Source organism: Triturus cristatus, chromosome 1_1 (assembly GCF_964204655.1).
Source record: "Triturus cristatus chromosome 1_1, aTriCri1.1, whole genome shotgun sequence".
In the NCBI taxonomy this organism is placed as follows: Eukaryota; Metazoa; Chordata; class Amphibia; order Caudata; family Salamandridae; genus Triturus; species Triturus cristatus.
The window spans coordinates 130,286,172-130,302,727 of NC_140579.1; the positions used below are offsets into that span (position 1 = coordinate 130,286,172).

General features: G+C 40.8%; 1 protein-coding gene across 1 annotated transcript; it reads left to right on the top strand.

Moving 5' to 3' along the window:
- Nucleotides 1–298: 298 nt before the first annotated feature.
- Nucleotides 299–14,556, top strand: LOC146869783 (acidic mammalian chitinase-like). Its single transcript, XM_085615133.1, has 11 exons — nt 299–426; nt 1,550–1,579; nt 2,598–2,799; nt 3,944–4,000; nt 4,096–4,261; nt 5,859–5,983; nt 10,330–10,453; nt 10,619–10,804; nt 11,617–11,736; nt 13,343–13,484; nt 14,190–14,556. Exons 1-11 carry the CDS (start codon nt 402–404, stop codon nt 14,453–14,455), a joined length of 1,443 nt encoding a protein of 480 aa, XP_085471259.1. The 5' UTR covers nt 299–401; the 3' UTR covers nt 14,456–14,556.
- Nucleotides 14,557–16,556: the final 2,000 nt, after the last annotated feature.

The window sequence follows — 16,556 nt, forward strand, 5'->3', positions numbered from 1 at the left end:
TGGCACCAGAAATGGAAACTTCTGTTGAGGTTATCAATGCCATCGTATGATACAGCATATGAAGCAGAAATAACAATGCTTTGATCAGTAGGCACCACAAAATAATCAGCTTCCACAGTCCTTGGTTTGCACAGTAAATACATTGCACACCTCTGGGGATTGAAAAACGCCCTTAGCGTGATTCAACATCTGCCAAAAAGGACTAAAATTGCTTGCAGAATTGGCCTTATGACAGGAAATTGATACCATTATTTCTGGAGCTATTTAAAGGTACTAATTACACAAAAAGTAAGATAGCAGCCTATTAATCCAACAACGAATCACAAAATTAGAGGATAACAGTGGAGGCAGGAGGTATATAAGCAGGAAACAACCAGCTTAGGATCAGTACTGAGGCAAAGATGGCAAAGCTACTCTTCCTTACGGGTAAGTCCAGGCTTCCTCAGACTCATTCTTAGAATGTAGAATCATTTCTAGAACGCTAGACCGTGATTTCCAGCTTGCTGCTCATTTCTTTGGAAAGGAGATCTCATGTCCTCCACCACGTCTTGTGGATAGGTGGCGGTTTCCGGCATTTCCTTTGTTTAGAATAAAGCACCCTTTAGGTCTCCAACTGATCTCATGATTGTGTGCTTGTGGTTGAGCAGCATCTTTTTTATTGGTAAGGGAGGGCCTCATATCCTGTATCTTTTGGTGGCAGTGTGATCTCTTTATGGTGGCAGTGTGGTCGGTCACTGTTTTCTCACAGAGTGCACTCTAGCTTATCTTGGATATGGGTAAACCCCAACTGTTGTGAACAATAGAGCTCACATGTTATGGCAGATATTCTAATCGATGGAGCCTGGGTGCACTGACAGACTCCTGCTGTTCCTGTGCTTTAGTAGAGACCAACTGTTCATCTGGTTAAATTGTCCGCAGTACCTTTGGTCTCAGCCAAACATTGACATCTGATTACTGCATCATGAAAGGCATTGGGTAAAGCACAAGATCGCAATTTATACTACTAACACCTGATAGCGACAGGAATAAGCCACAACATTATAGAGTTACTGTGTATTGTTCACAAGAGCAAGGATTTTCAGCAAAAGTTTCTCTCCTAAAGGTCTGAGCATAATGTTTGATCCTCAACAACACTTTGTTAATTACTTAAATTGTCCACACTAACGCATCCAATATATCATTGCTAAAGAGAAGCAAATCAAAGTATTTTCACATGTGTAATCATCATTAGTCAGTGTGATATAATTTCCGAAAACGAGCAATATCAAGACAAAAGTAATGTAATGAGATGTGTGATGGCATCTCTGATCGCACTGCTTTGCCTTGTTTCATTACATATGGTCTCCGCTCTGAAGTATTCCAGTCCACAGCTAGAATTTCAATAATTTGAAAACCAGCTTAGCACTGCTGTATGACACCCTACAGCATCTTTTGGCATCATTTTATCTGAAAGAGGTTTGATACCAAGGAACATCTACAACTAAACCTTTTTTGAAAAGTCTACTTGTTTGAATGGTTTGACTTTAAAATCTGTGTTTATTTTTTGTAGGTTTTGCGCTCCTGCTTAATGCTCAGCTGGGTAAGTTTTATTTAAAAATTGTGCCCATTTCTCTTGGGAGGGACTGACCTACATTAAGATTACATTAGAATTTATTCACGAAAATAAAACAAAACGTATAAGCTGAATAAGCATCGACACAGCTTTCAGATAATACGACCCTGGCATGTCACATACTTTTGTAAAAAGTTCCACTGAAATCTGTGATTACAGCATATACAATTTCCCTATCACTTTTTATATGGACTTAAGAGGAAAAAAGTTAGACTGGTCAATTTAGCTTACCTAACGCAGTCCAAGTAAACAGTTTGTCCTTCTTCTTGAGAATCAAATCTCAATCTAGAAAGGTTATGGGAAGCTAATATATTAAAGAAAAGGTTAGGTCACAAATATGTGTTTGAGGGGCCAACAGAGTATGAGCTCCCTATGTCCAATGAACTGCTTTTCAGAAAATGAAAATGTAGCATATGTTTGACATAGTATTTGAAATATGCGCCAGGGTCAATATATTGCCCAGAACAATCACTCATATGAACTATTGCCACAAGATTATGGAGAAGATTTACACTTTTCTCAAACTATTTTGTTTAGTTGAGGTATGAACTTGAACTGGCTTTGGAAGGGCCTAGAGGCATTTTGCTATGCAGTTTTCCATGGTGTTCACAAGCATACAAAAATTAACACCGCTCTGAAAAGATCACATTTTGTATTAAGAATGGTATCAGGGCCACATGAAGCCACTGGCAGTGAGTGCAAAGCTAAGAAAGCTGGCTCGAGTAGGCTTTTATTTCTCACAGAAACCACAATGGTGATGGGATTTATCTTAATAGAGCATCAAATAGCAAGAATTATTTAGTGGTGCTACAAGTGGTGGTCGGTTCTGTACTGCAGGGACAAGCCATAAACTACATAAAACTCACTAAATGAGAAAAATGGTGACATTTTCAAAATCACTACCCCATCAAGCAAAATTATAAAAAAAATGATGCTCTTCAAACGTAAATCATGGTTTTAAAGTTATATTTTATTCCCGCTGCAGGCTCTGCCTACGAGCTGACATGCTACTTCACCAACTGGGCTCAGTACAGGCCGGGCCTGGGGAAGTTTAAGCCCGACAACATCGACCCATGCCTGTGTACTCACCTGATCTATGCCTTCGCCGGAATGTCCAACAACCAGATCACAACCATTGAGTGGAATGACGTGACTCTCTACAACTCCTTCCAGAACCTCAAGAACCAGTGAGTCCTGTTTTTAGTGCATAGAATTATCTTCCAGTAATTACTACAGAGCACATGGAGGCATGCATCACACCAAATAAAATAAGCACAGCCAAATTCAAATGACAGCAGCAGAAGAATCCAAACAATTTCATCTGCTGGATTGGAACTAATGTGCCTACCAACATCTATCAGATGCTACTAAGGGAATGCATTGATTTGTTTGGTGGTACATGCAGAGCCCTTTCTTACAATATAGTGGAGAACTTACTTTCTTGAGAATTCCTCACCACTGTCCAGAGCTGAAGTCCAGTGCCAGAGATCTTCCTCTACTTTTCTAAACCTGCACATGTCCAACACAAACCATAATCATTCTATGCTCCACTCTAGTCAACATAGACGTAATGGGTTGACTAAATTTCAAACTGATTACTCCTATATCAACTATCACCTCTTCCAGCAACTAACACTGCAATATGCACAATGCCCACCCTAACATGGCCTAAACTCTACTGAACTACTTATATAAGTTCTATCCTTCAACAATCTGGACTACTGCAATAGTCCCATTCAACTTCACATACTATTGGACTCCTAGGAAAAGTGGTGTACTTCTAAGCCACCTCCTATCTGACCTAACAGGAGCTAACTCACCTCCACTAAAGCTATCAGACAGACTGGAGCATGATCTTACATATCTAGCAAGCACAAGCAGCATGAAAATATCCAAACACTGCCTTCCTGGCCCTCTGTTGATTCCACTGTTTACCGCTGTTTATGTTTATTGCACACAGTTTAACATGAACAAACCCTATTCTTTTAGGAGTAATGTTTTAAGTGTGGTAAACATCTTCTAATGCCTTACTGCCCTCTCGCCAAAAGTACTGGCTTTTATTCTTACTTGTCAATGCAAGCTCTAACGTATCATTAGCTAGAACCTCTGTACATAATATCTGTGCAAGAAAATTCACAAAATATAAGTTACATTATTAAAGCATCTTAAAAGTCATGCACTGTCTTGGAAAGGCCCTAGAGACAAAAAAAAACATTCAACACTGACATTCAGTGCCACACACAGTATAAAACATGTACAAAGAGTAATAACAAAAACTGAATGTATGATCAAAGTGTGTACCATGGTGTTCATTGGTGCTCTTTTTTCTAGGAACGGCAATCTGAAAACTCTGCTGGCAATCGGTGGCTGGAACTTTGGCACAGCCCCGTGAGTATTTTCAATGGAGTTGAACTCTAAGGCTTTATGCAAAACCCTCCGTCAGCTGTTGACGCTTCTATCCCTATGGTCTTATTCTTCTTCAGATTCACTGCCATGGTCTCCACCCCACAGAACCGTCAGACCTTCATTACCTCGGTCATCAAGTTTCTGCGACAGTATGAGTTTGATGGGCTGGACTTTGACTGGGAGTACCCCGGGTCTAGAGGAAGCCCCCCTCAAGATAAACAACTCTTTACCACACTGGTCCAGGTAACATGGAGTGTAAATGGTGGAGGGGATGTACTATGTGACAAGCGGAGCATATATTATGTACATAAAAGGTATAGTGCACAGGTTATTTCCTAGGCAATTTAATACCGTAGCACTCCATTATTCGTGGAGTTAGAGTCCTGTACTGGCTGACATGTCAGGCAGTTGTAGAGATTGAGTGATAAACTGAATAAGTCTTGACAACAAATTAAAGGAAAAACACCACAGCATTCTAGCAATCTGGATACATTAGTACTGCATGGCAACAGAGTAGTGGGTTTCCAGTGATACAATTTAGAGACAAGCACACAATTTTGAGCATCTAGATGCCAGAAAATAAAAATAGATACATTAAATAAAATGGAAATGTTTGGGGATACAAGCAAGCTATTGCAATCAAATACATGGGAATTTAATTTTTACTTGCAGCTATAACACTTACAAAAATAAAAAAACTTCTAACTTGGAAGTCAAAGGCCAACACAAGCAGAAGACTGGTATTCAAAGAACTGTTAGTAGTATATGCACTAAACCGGGTTTTTTCTTTAATAATAAAAAATAAATTCTGAAAGGAATCAAATTCAATGAGATTTTGTTGATCTAGCATTATAGGATTAGAAAATATTTCAAAAGACTTTGCCAAGATAGAGTTCACTGGTGCACACATAATAAAATTCAGCTTAGCCACTGAGATCCTCTCATTAGACATTATTATGTCTTTTTAAAGTGGATGGTGTCGGAACAGGCAGGTGTGGCAGTGGAACTGTGGCAAAGCAGATCTCTGATGGGGGCTGGGAATAAAGAGGCAAGATTGACAAGAGGCTGTCCGATGTCCATTTATCCTGTTAGATGCCCTACACTAACTCCTGGGACATCACTGTAAAGTTCTGAATGGCAAGCTATGATTCTAAAAAAATGCAGCTGACTTACAGCAGCTTGCTACCACTGGTTGAAAGTACCAAATGTTGCTTTCCTATTCTCTTACACTACACAATGCACCAGACACAAATAAAAGGATCACAGGTAACCGGATAAAAACATCAGGAAACTAATCTTCAATCAGCACTAAAACCCAGAGTACCAAATCATCATGTCCATGATAGAAATTGGCTATACAAATACTAATAACTCAATGATAATATCAACAGATTCAAATCAGTTTCCAGACAGAAAACAATACAAGAGTGTGAAAATTAGAAAATAGAGGCTTCAATGTGCTGAAAGACGTTGGAGTTATCCTGTGTTTGTTTTATACAGAACTTAAAAATGCGGGTTAGCTGTCTAAATTTCTGTACATGAGGCAAGTGAGAGACTGAAAGGGAAGTGAAATGGCCAGCATAAAACAATGCATTAATGGGGGCAAGTGGGGACTAGAACTTGGGTTTCTGTAACTACCACCGGCTTCCCCCTCCTTGAAGACAATAAAATCTTCTATGAGGCACAATGGGTTTAAAGGATGGATTAATGTAAAAACTACACTAACACAACTGGATACAACAGACATTTTAAAATAATACATTATAATTATAGACCATCCTTTTTCAATTTGGCCTTGCTTTACTTGTTAACACATGGTTTCTTCTGTTAATTTTTGCAGGAAATGCTAGCAGCCTTCCAGCAGGAGGCCACTCAGACCAACAGGCCCCGCCTCATGGTGACTGCAGCAGTGGCTGGAGGTATCTCCAACATCCAGGCTGGGTACCAGATCCCTCAGCTCTCGGCGTAAGTACAGCAAGTAATCTGGTCATTGCTTGGTTCCAAGACTGCTGCAGGCACTGGACTATAGCAGTGGTTTGGGAAAAAGGGGGTGGTGATGGACAGAGTTTCTGAATGATGCAGAATACTCTTACCAAGTCAAGAGATCATGGTTTTAATCCATCACCGTTTTTAGCTCACTGCACCATCCCAGCTCAGAACCTGGCTACATGCAAATAAGTCTGTACCTGTCCCAGTGCATGATGGGAACAGGGCAAACCAAACTACCAAGCCAATTCTTATACTGGGAAGGAAACAAGCTTCCGGGGACCGGTTTCTGGCATCACAGCCTTCATCGGCCCGGCTTGCCTGAATCCTGATGGTGCAATGAGCAAGGGACTCACGTCTGAGCATACCCTCCCACACTGAGTGGGATGGGTATTCCCAGACGTGGGACCCGTGCTCACTACGCCACTGGAGTCAAGCTATCCTGGCTGATGACGGCTGATAGCCAGAAACCGGTCCTAGGATGCTTGATTCCGGTCCAGGGAAGACATGACTTGGCTGTTCGGGCTGGACTGTTCCCATGAGGCACAGGGTCAAGACTGATTTGCATATGGCCATGTCTAAACTGGGGTGGTGTAGTGGGCATAAGAACGATGGATTTAACCCAGATCTCTTGACTGGGGGAGAATGTCTGCATTGTCAGCATTCCGTCCATCATTTGTTTGTTGTAACGCTTTTCGCCCTAAGTGGGATGGGTATTCCCAGACGTGGGACCCGTGCTCACTACGCCACTGGAGTCAAGCTATCCTGGCTGATGACGGCTGATAGCCAGAAACCGGTCCTAGGATGCTTGATTCCGGTCCAGGGAAGACATGACTTGGCAGTTCGGGCTGGACTGTTCCCATGAGGCACAGGGTCAAGACTGATTTGCATATGGCCATGTCTAAACTGGGGTGGTGTAGTGGGCAAAAGAACGATGGGTTTTACCCAGATCTCTTGACTGGGAGAGAATGTCTGCATTGTCAGCATTCCGTCCATCATTTGTTTGTTGTAACGCTTTTCGCCCTAAGTGGGATGGGTATTCCCAGGGAAGACATGACTTGGCAGTTCGGGCTGGACTGTTCCCATGAGGCACAGGGTCAAGACTGATTTGCATATGGCCATGTCTACACTGGGGTGGTGTAGTGGGCAAAAGAACGATGGATTTTACCCAGATCTCTTGACTGGGGGAGAATGTCTGCATTGTCAGCATTCCGTCCATCATTTGTTTGTTGTAACGCTATAGCAGTGGTTTGCCAGAGAATAGATTTTGCATATATAAGTAATGTAGCTTGCTATAGCTTCTATTATAGCTTTATAGCCTGCTATTAAATCCAGCATTCGGCTCGGGCCTTTAACAAGGGAGTGAGCCTTTAATGGCCAGTGTAGCCCAGCTACAGCGGGCAATGAAGCTATTAGAACATTCCACTCCATGAGGGCAGAATGTTCTAATTAAAAAACACAAAGTGCTCTCAGAACCTACCCTTGGGCTCCGAAGCCTTAATTTCACAGCTCTTGCAGTGAATGTTCTACATCAAACAGCGCACGCAGGGCCACGGCTGTCAGCTGCTGAACATTCACAGCAAGAGCTGTGAAAGGGGCTGACTGGTTCCCGCTGGCTTGAATGAACTGCTTTTTGTAGGCCAGCCAAGCCAGGGAGACCCAGGAGCTGAGCAGCATTCACCCCTCCCTCCTTCTGTTTTTTTTTTTTTTAAATATTTTTATTTTCATCATCACGGTAGGCACAAAATGAAATACAGTAATACAGAAGCATATATAGTAGTATACATCAACAGTATGATAAATTCAAAAAGGCAAAAAAATGCATAGCATATGGCATGACATATGGACATATGGAGAAGGAAGGCAACGAAAATAGAGTAAACAGGTAATCAGGAAGAACCATATAATCACAAATTGAAATGATCACCAAATGATATAAAGCAATATAATCATAAGGGCACACAGGAGCATTTACTTCGTGAATTACAAAGCCACAAATATATAATAGATTAATCAAAAAGACATTCCGCTCCATGAGGGCAGAAATTTCTAATTAAAAAACACAAAGTGCTCTCAGAGCCTCCCCTTGGGCTCCGAAGCCTTAGTTTCACAGCTCTGGCAGTGAATGTTCTACATCTAACAGCGCACGCAGGGCCATGGCTGTCAGCTGCTGAACATTCACAGCAAGAGCTGTGAAAGGAGCTGACTGGTTCCCGCTGGCTTGGATGAACTGCTTTTTGAAGTCCAGCCAAGCTAGGGAGACCCAGGAGCTGAGCAGCATTCACCCCTCCCTCCTTCTGAAGCCCTAGTAACACTGAGCTACAGGAGGAGGGAAGAGTGCAGGCTGCGTATGTCCCCCTACACAGCCACTGCCTTATACTTTCCTCTGCCTAAATAATATATTTTCGAGAAGTGGGGGAAAAATAAAGGCAAATGCTGTATTAGAAAATTGAAATGTTGAGATCAGCGGGGACTATACCAGTTCTTATAGGTCGCTGCTGCTTCTTTGTCTTGAATTGAGGATTCAACATTCCAATGTTCTAATTTGCTATAGAAGCTACAACAAACGCCATTACTTATATATGCAAATTCTATTCATTGGTATGTTGAGAGCTCCATTGAAGACAATGGAGTAGCTACGGGCTTACAGTGACTGGTATAGGTCCGGAGCTCCAACATTCCAATGTTGGACTTCATGTTTCTCCCGTTTTAATTTATAACATTCTACCCTTAGTAGGTGAAATGTTTAATAAACATAGCCCTTCTGCCTCAGACTGTAAGGCTATAATACAATTCCATAGGTAAACTAGAAGTAATATCTGAGGTAACATGGGTGCGGTCTAAAACTCTGCCTTTAGCTACCCTATCATTCACTTGTATAGCCTGAAGAACGATACAGGTGAAACATGTTTTACTTACAATGCAAACTTTGTCCAGATATGAATGAGTGCCAAAACAAACCAACTAGGGAAACTATAACAAAACAAAAGTTCTAACAAACTCTATAACAAAGACAGTAATTAAAAACAGATTTAGAATAACAGTATCTACCCTGGGACAGCTGGCCACGGGTGGGTCCCGCACTGGGAACCTCGAGGATCCAAAGTGGTTTCCCTCGAGATTTAAGCAAGTCCATCGGTCTGTCCCTGTTGGGGCATTACTACCTCATTCTTCCAGTGCACCCATCTCTGGAAGGTATAATTGTACCTCACTTTTGATTCATTATTATTATTTTAACATACCAGGACAACAACAGCATCCTGACATAAGGGGACGTGACTTTGACCTCCCTGTGACATTATTTGCCGCCCCCTTTGAGAGTAGATGAGGTTAAAAGGTCCTGAAGAATTGCCGACTGGTTGGACTTTTTGATTGGCAAGAAACATGTTGACCCTTTCGCACAATTCACTAGAACTGACACAGGTCTAATTTCTTCTCTCAGTTTGGGACTTTTTCAATCAGTTTTTATCCATGGCCCAGACACTCCGTGAGTAAATTCACCTAGGAGTATCTAGGAGCCATTTTTAAACCACACTTGTACTTTCCCACATCTACCCCCTTCACATAGGTTCACCCTCACATAATACAACATGACACCCTTCGGGGTGTGTGAGGGACCTTGCTCCTAATTGGAGCTATCCGCGAACGCGCATTATCTCTCATGCTTCCTGAGGCACCTACCCATGTCAGCCATTACCGATGTGTCCCCCCGGTTATATCCCCCCCCCCCTTTTTTGTCCCTCCCCCTTGTCCTCCTAGGAACAGCACACCTTTTTTCTACAACAGTATCTTCACAATGACAAGCCATAAATGTCCAGATACATGACTTAAGACAAATTTCCACCCCCGCTTATGGATTGATCTTAACATCACCAATGGTTATATACAAACATGTTAAAGTTCCTTAATATGTGCAAAATAATCTATTAACAATGTTGTCATCCTCTGCTAAGCTTAGAAAAATGTAGATTAAAAAGTTAAATGTAAAAAGGGATTGTTACTTTAAAAAAATAGTACATTTCTAGCATGTAGAGAGTATCCCTGCAAAATACAATTCACGTCTTGTCTTCTGATGGCAAGTTTATTTCTTACAATGCACACTAAAGGCAAAGATAGACCATATTTAAACCTCTTGATGTGTCCTTGATTTAAAGGGATATTTTAGTTAAAGCATATTTGCTAAAATACTCACAAAATAGACAACAAAAGTAGAGTTTGTTTGAGCAAAATATCTGGCATTTAAACACCGTGTCTGCAAAGACAGTTCTTTTAATAATTCAAAAGATTTCAATTGCTTAAAATGGTAACATGCATTTTTCTGGCAGGGCTCTTGACTATATCCATGTGATGACCTATGATTTGCATGGATCCTGGGAGGGATACACTGGAGAAAACAGCCCCCTGTACACCAACCCTGCAGCCACTGGAGCAAATGCCTACTTGAATATTGTAAGTATAGCCACACGTGCTGGAGAAGCTCCAGTCCAGCACAAGTTCAAGTTGACTATGTTTTCAGTTGAGTTCCCAGTAACAGTACATCATACAGAATGCATTAACTGATTGACATATCACATCACAGATTTTCTGACCTGACCATGAGCATTCTCTTTGTAGGATTACGTCATGAACTACTGGTTGAGCAATGGTGCCCCAGCATCAAAACTTATTGTTGGAGTCCCGACCTATGGACACACCTTCATTCTGAGCAACCCATCCAGCAATGGAATTGGAGCCCCAACCTCTGGAGCAGGACCTGCCGGGCCTTACACCAGACAGGCTGGGTTCTGGGCCTACTATGAGGTATGTGAGTCAATGTACCCTAATAAAGAATCACCCACTTTGACAGATTTTTTAGTAAGCTGAAATATGCTGAGCAACTACAACATTGGGATGCACAAATATGATTTTAATGCAAACAGACAGATTTACATAAAACGCTCCTATTACGATTCAAATGTCTAACATTGCTATTTAAACCAATAAGTAATTAGCTCATTATCTTACCACATAAATCAACAGGTTGATAGAACCATGTAACCTCACAAATTCTCTGATTCAAAGGTCTTGTTCAAACAATTAATTCTAAAATAAAAACAGCACATGTAGTCCAGCTTGCGTTTACACTCGTATGATAGTCATATGTCAACAGTCAAACTTTACTTCACTTTACTCATTGAGATTCTAAACCTCGAAAAATCCTTATTTAAACCCTCACCCTTGCTTCTGTAAGCTGCGTATGGTGACACTTAATTGATCTGATCTAGGTAATAGCACTGTGCTACCCATCAGGTCTAAGTATGCGATATATAAATATCCCCCTGTAAAAAATAAAATCACTTTATTTAGACACAGACATAGAATATTGAGCACAACGGGGTGGGGTGAAGGGGGAGGTTATAAAAGTGTACCGTTCCACCAGACCGCTGCCTGGGATTTGAATTAAGAGACTTGACACAGCCATCTTGGAGTGTGGACACACAACAGAGAGCGATGTGGTTGCAGAACGCTGTGTTCCATTAAAGTGCACTTGTGTTTCAAATTGAGCAGCATTGCTTCATCTACTGGTGATATTTACTTTAAAGCAAACTTTATTCAATCTTAAACCACTACAGATCTGCACCTTCCTGAAAAATGGAGCTACTGAGAACTGGTCTTCTGCTGAGGAGGTTCCCTATGCATACCAGGGTAACGAGTGGCTTGGATACGATAACGTGAAGAGTGTCACTCTCAAGGTATTATTTGAAGATTGACCAGTTATATAATTAACTTGCTAAAACCAATGACATTATAGGTTCCCACATATCTATGTTATGTTAATTCAGTTTATAATACGTGCGAATAACCCCGGTGGGGTGTCTCGGTGCAATCTAGCACAAACAGATAACCCGAATAATTTGGCCACAAATAGCAGTTCTAAGAAGTTTTCTGAATTTGTAGTGGTCCGTGCATTGATGTATGTAAAATGGGGAGCTTGTTCTAGATCAGGGGAGGCTAATAAAAGGATCAGTCACCCAAGCAACCAGTGCTGCTTTCCAGACAGAAGAAGGACTTCCCCAGTGGCAATGGATAGATTAAATAGTGTGCAGATGGCCAGTGCAAGCTGAAAGGACAAAGACAATGTGATACGAGGTGGGCAGATGTCTAAGGGAGACCCTGATTTAGCAGCTGCCAGTACCTTCTGAATAGAGTCAGGCAAGAGTGTTTTAAATTTCCCTAAGGTAAAACAATTGGTTGAGAGTGATAAGGATTAAACTACTCGCTGGCTTACTGAGGTATTTTGGGAAAATTCTGATAATTTATATTGATTTTTTTTCTTTGTAGTGATTTGCAAGGTAATGACAAAGAGCTTGTGATGGTACAATCTCCAGAAAGCAGGCTTGAGGGATAAGGAAAGGGATAAGCACTTTAAAGAGCTCCTTCAAGGAGTTTCTAGTCTGATTAATTTGGAGAGAAATGTGTGCTTTGTAGGCTTATTTATGTTGCGGTGATGTTTCGTTAAGGATAGTTAATATGCCTCTTTATCAATGAGATTATTGAAATGGGGCCATTGTCTCTCAAGCTTTTTACACAGACTTTTCAGTACGCAATTTCATGGTGTACCAGGGTGTGTGCGTTCCATGGTTGGAATTAGAGCAAGGTTTTATAAGGGCTATCTTGTTAAAAGCTGCATTAGAAGCTGAGAGGTAACCTGTTGGAACTTTGTCGACATTGGAGTCAGCTGAAGTAGGTGTAAACTTAAATACATTAGAAAATGCACAAGTGCCTTGTCTTTGATGCCTTCTGTGTATGCTCAGGCACCTTGGGTTTAGTAATCTGAAAAGAAGTTAGAGAGTGATCATCCAGAGAATAGGTAGAGGGGCATCACAAGACAAAGTGGGAGAATTTGCAAAGATCAAATCTGGTGTGGCCCGCTTGATGGGTGGGATTTATCACTTTCTGTTGGAGGCCTAATGAAGTTACATCAGAGGTTAGATGAACTACCTCAAGATTAGTGGAATCATCTCTATGGAAACTAAAATCACCCAGTAAAAGAAAATGCTGGGACACAACAACATGGAGAGTAATGAATTATGTGAGAAGCCCACTGAATTCTTTTTTAGGTTCTGGAGGGCAGTGTATTAGCGCATCCCTCCAGCAGTCCTTTGGAGAGATTTCAATTTTAAAGACACAAATCTCTACCCAGTCTGCTTGTAAATTGTCTATAAGTGAGGCTTTGGTGGTATCTTTAAATATGATGGATATGCCACCACCTATCCTGCCTTCCCTGTTTAGTCTCAACATTTGGTATTTATCTATGGCAGTAATAAGATAAGAGTATATTCCATCCACTATTTATAGGCTCAGTGGCTGATGAAGAACAACCTGGCCGGTGCCATGGTGTGGGCCATTGATCTGGACGACTTCACAGGCACATTCTGTAACCAAGGAAAGTTCCCCCTCATCACTGCGCTGAAGACTACTCTCGGAGTGCAGGCTTCAGGTGAGAGACATGATTGCAGAATTGTTTTAATATGACATCAGTGGCTAGTGCTTGTATCTTTGTTACCGTTATCTTAGGTGTAAAGTAATAAACACAGTGCTCAAATGTTCCCACAGATCCTATCTTACAGTAAACCATTCCTGCATGTTTGTAATGGCCAAGCCTTAAACCTATCAATTTTGACATATAACACACCATCTATGACCAGATCCTAGGCAGACCATGCATATAAACTGAACAAACCTATATTTCATAGGAAACCCTTTTATAAAAGAACCTGCTGCAAGCACAATCTCTCAAGTTTGGGCTGCAGACTCAATTTAATTTTTTCTAGACAGATGAGACTGCTTCTCATCTTCAGAATGTCTCAAGAGTCCCCTTCTACTCATGATGCTCTTCTTTAAGCAATGCAATTGGTCAGAGGATTTAGATTGGTTAGCCAGGATGGGAGTCAATGTGGGGCATGGGCAACCCAATCAAAACACACACTTTGCTAATAATGCATACACTGAATTTCAAATGTGTCTTAAATGACTGCCCAGATACTGCCTTCTTTGCACATGTTGGAATTTTGATTGGAGATCTGCAACTTGTGATCACAAGAGGTGTCCTCTTTAAAGAATCCACGTACGGTAGTCTTGGATAGTCACACTGAAAAAGGAACGTATTCATGTGAGAACCAACATGTTTTCCTCTGAATTGCAGGCTGCACAGCTCCTGCGGTTCCTGTTGCCCCAGTCACAGCAGCTCCTGCCACAGCAGCTCCATCTGGCGGTGGCAGCAGTGGAGGTGGAAGCTCCGGTGGAAGTTCTGGTGGAAGCGGATTCTGTGCAGGCAAAGCCAGCGGTCTTTACCCAGTCGCCGGAAACAAAAACGCCTTCTGGCACTGCCTCAATGGGATCACTTATCAGCAACACTGCCAGGCTACCCTGGTCTTTGACCCTAGCTGCTCTTGCTGCAACTGGCCGTAAAAACATCCAGCATCGGAACAAACATGTTAATTAATAAATTATTTGATTCAAATTGCTTGTTCCAACAATGTCATTCTATAATAAAAACAATGCAACATAAACACAGGTGTCTCAAATACTTTGGCCAGTGTATGAGTGTAACATTTTATTTTGGGCGTTTAGGTACTACTATGTTTTTTTTAAAAGTGATCATTTGATTTAACTCACTCATTTAATCAAAAAGTGCATTTAACAAAGCCAGATTGCTACTTGCCCAGCAATTCTGGTAAATAAGAATCTAAGCGTATAGCAAATGCTTTAGAAACATTTTTGTAATCAATGTTAACTAGGGAAATAGGCCTATAATTTTTACAATGTTTAGTATCTTTTCCTTCTTTCGGGATGAGACAGATGTGGGCTTCTGAGAAAGAACCTGAGGAGCTATTGATGGAGCAGAAATATTTTATCAGGGAATGCAGCTTGGGTAATAGAAGTGTAGAAAAATGAATATAAAATTCAAGAGTAAAAACATTTGGGCCTGGCGCTATATCTTTTTTGAGACATTGGAGAGCTTTAAGTAATTCTTCCTGTAATGGGTCTAAGTCTAAGGAATATAGATCAGAAGGAATACGTTGGGATTTTTGAACATTAGAAATAAAGTGTGACAATTCTTGATCTGAGGGTTGTGTTTTGGATGTATACAGTGATTTATAAAAGGTAGAAAATTTATTCAATATCTCAGCATCTTTCGAAACAGAACACATATCATAAATAGATTCAATATTAGATTTGTTGTTCCAAATTTTTAGATAATTAGTCAATATTTTCCCAGCTTTATTTTTGCCACCATAGAATTTTGCACTGGATTTTAATAAGTAAAGAGATGCATTATCTGTAGATTTCTTATTGAATTGTAGTTTAGCATTTATAAGAGCTGTCAAACATTTCTGCGAAGGGGATGTGTAATAAGAATGCTCCAGTCTCTTAATATCCTGAAAGAGATCGTTAGTGATCTTACGTGCTGTTTTTCGTTTCTTGGAAACAAAACAAATAATGAAATCTCTCTCAGAAGCCTTAAAAGCGTCCCAAATGGTGGAGAATGGCATGGACTCATTCTGGTTTACTGCAAAGTATTCGGTAAAAAAGGAAGAGAAGAAGGCTGTAAATGCAGGATCTAAAAGAAGAGCATTGTTGAAACGCCATCTTCTGGGGACATTGACTTTGGGCAATATATCGCGAAAAATTGAGACAGGGGCATGATCGGACAGTAGGATGGGGCCAATTTCAGCATTTATAAGGGCTTGCGAGATATTGTGGGAGACAAATATGTAGTCAATTCGTGATTGAGTATGGTGAGTTGGGAATTAAAAAGTGTATTCTCTGCTGGTCGGGTTACATAAACGCCATGCATCAAGGAGTTTGTGTTGAGTGATATTGTGAACAAAAGATTTATGAGGTTTATTGGGGACAAAAGAAACTTTAGAATATCTATCTATGAATGGGTCATGAATCTGACTACAATCCCCAGCAAGTATGAAATTATCTTCAAAACCATGAGTGATTTGCTGAGCTAGTGTGTGCCAAAAAGAGGCATCGCCGCCGGTGGGGGCGTAAACAAGAAAGAGACTGGAACATTCTTAAGAGACAATTTAACATACAACCATCTACCATCATCATCCGATTCTTGTGATATAAGATTAACAGAAAGTGATTTTCGAAAAAGTATCATAACTCCATTACGTTTGCCATCCCCCTGATAAAAGAAGACTTCCCAAACCCAATTCCTTTTTGATTGTAACGACTCAGCGTCCGTAAGATGCGTTTCTTGCAGAAACGCTATATCAGCGCCCATTTTGGCTAGCTGAGATAAGACTCTTTGTCTTTTGATGGGGGAGTTTAATCCCCTAACATTCCATGAGATCAATTTTAAAGACATAGCATTTTAGGAAAAGGCTTAAAAAGGAATAAGAAAGAAAAGCCTGAGTCAAGAATGTAACAATGGAGAGTATAGGGGGAAAGACAATGGTGATGGGTAATCAGTACATTGACAGGACGAAAAAGTATAGATGAGACAGAAGTCTTAAACCAAAAATGGAAAATAGAAATAACAGTATAGTGAGAA

Excerpts from the sequence above, each read along its gene's own strand:
- LOC146869783 (XM_085615133.1), top strand. The coding sequence starts at position 402 with ATGGCAAAGCTACTCTTCCTTACGG. Across the intron at positions 427-1,549 it reads AAAGCTACTCTTCCTTACGG|GTTTTGCGCTCCTGCTTAAT; the intron begins GTAAGTCCAGGC and ends TATTTTTTGTAG. Across the intron at positions 4,262-5,858 it reads TCTTTACCACACTGGTCCAG|GAAATGCTAGCAGCCTTCCA; the intron begins GTAACATGGAGT and ends TAATTTTTGCAG.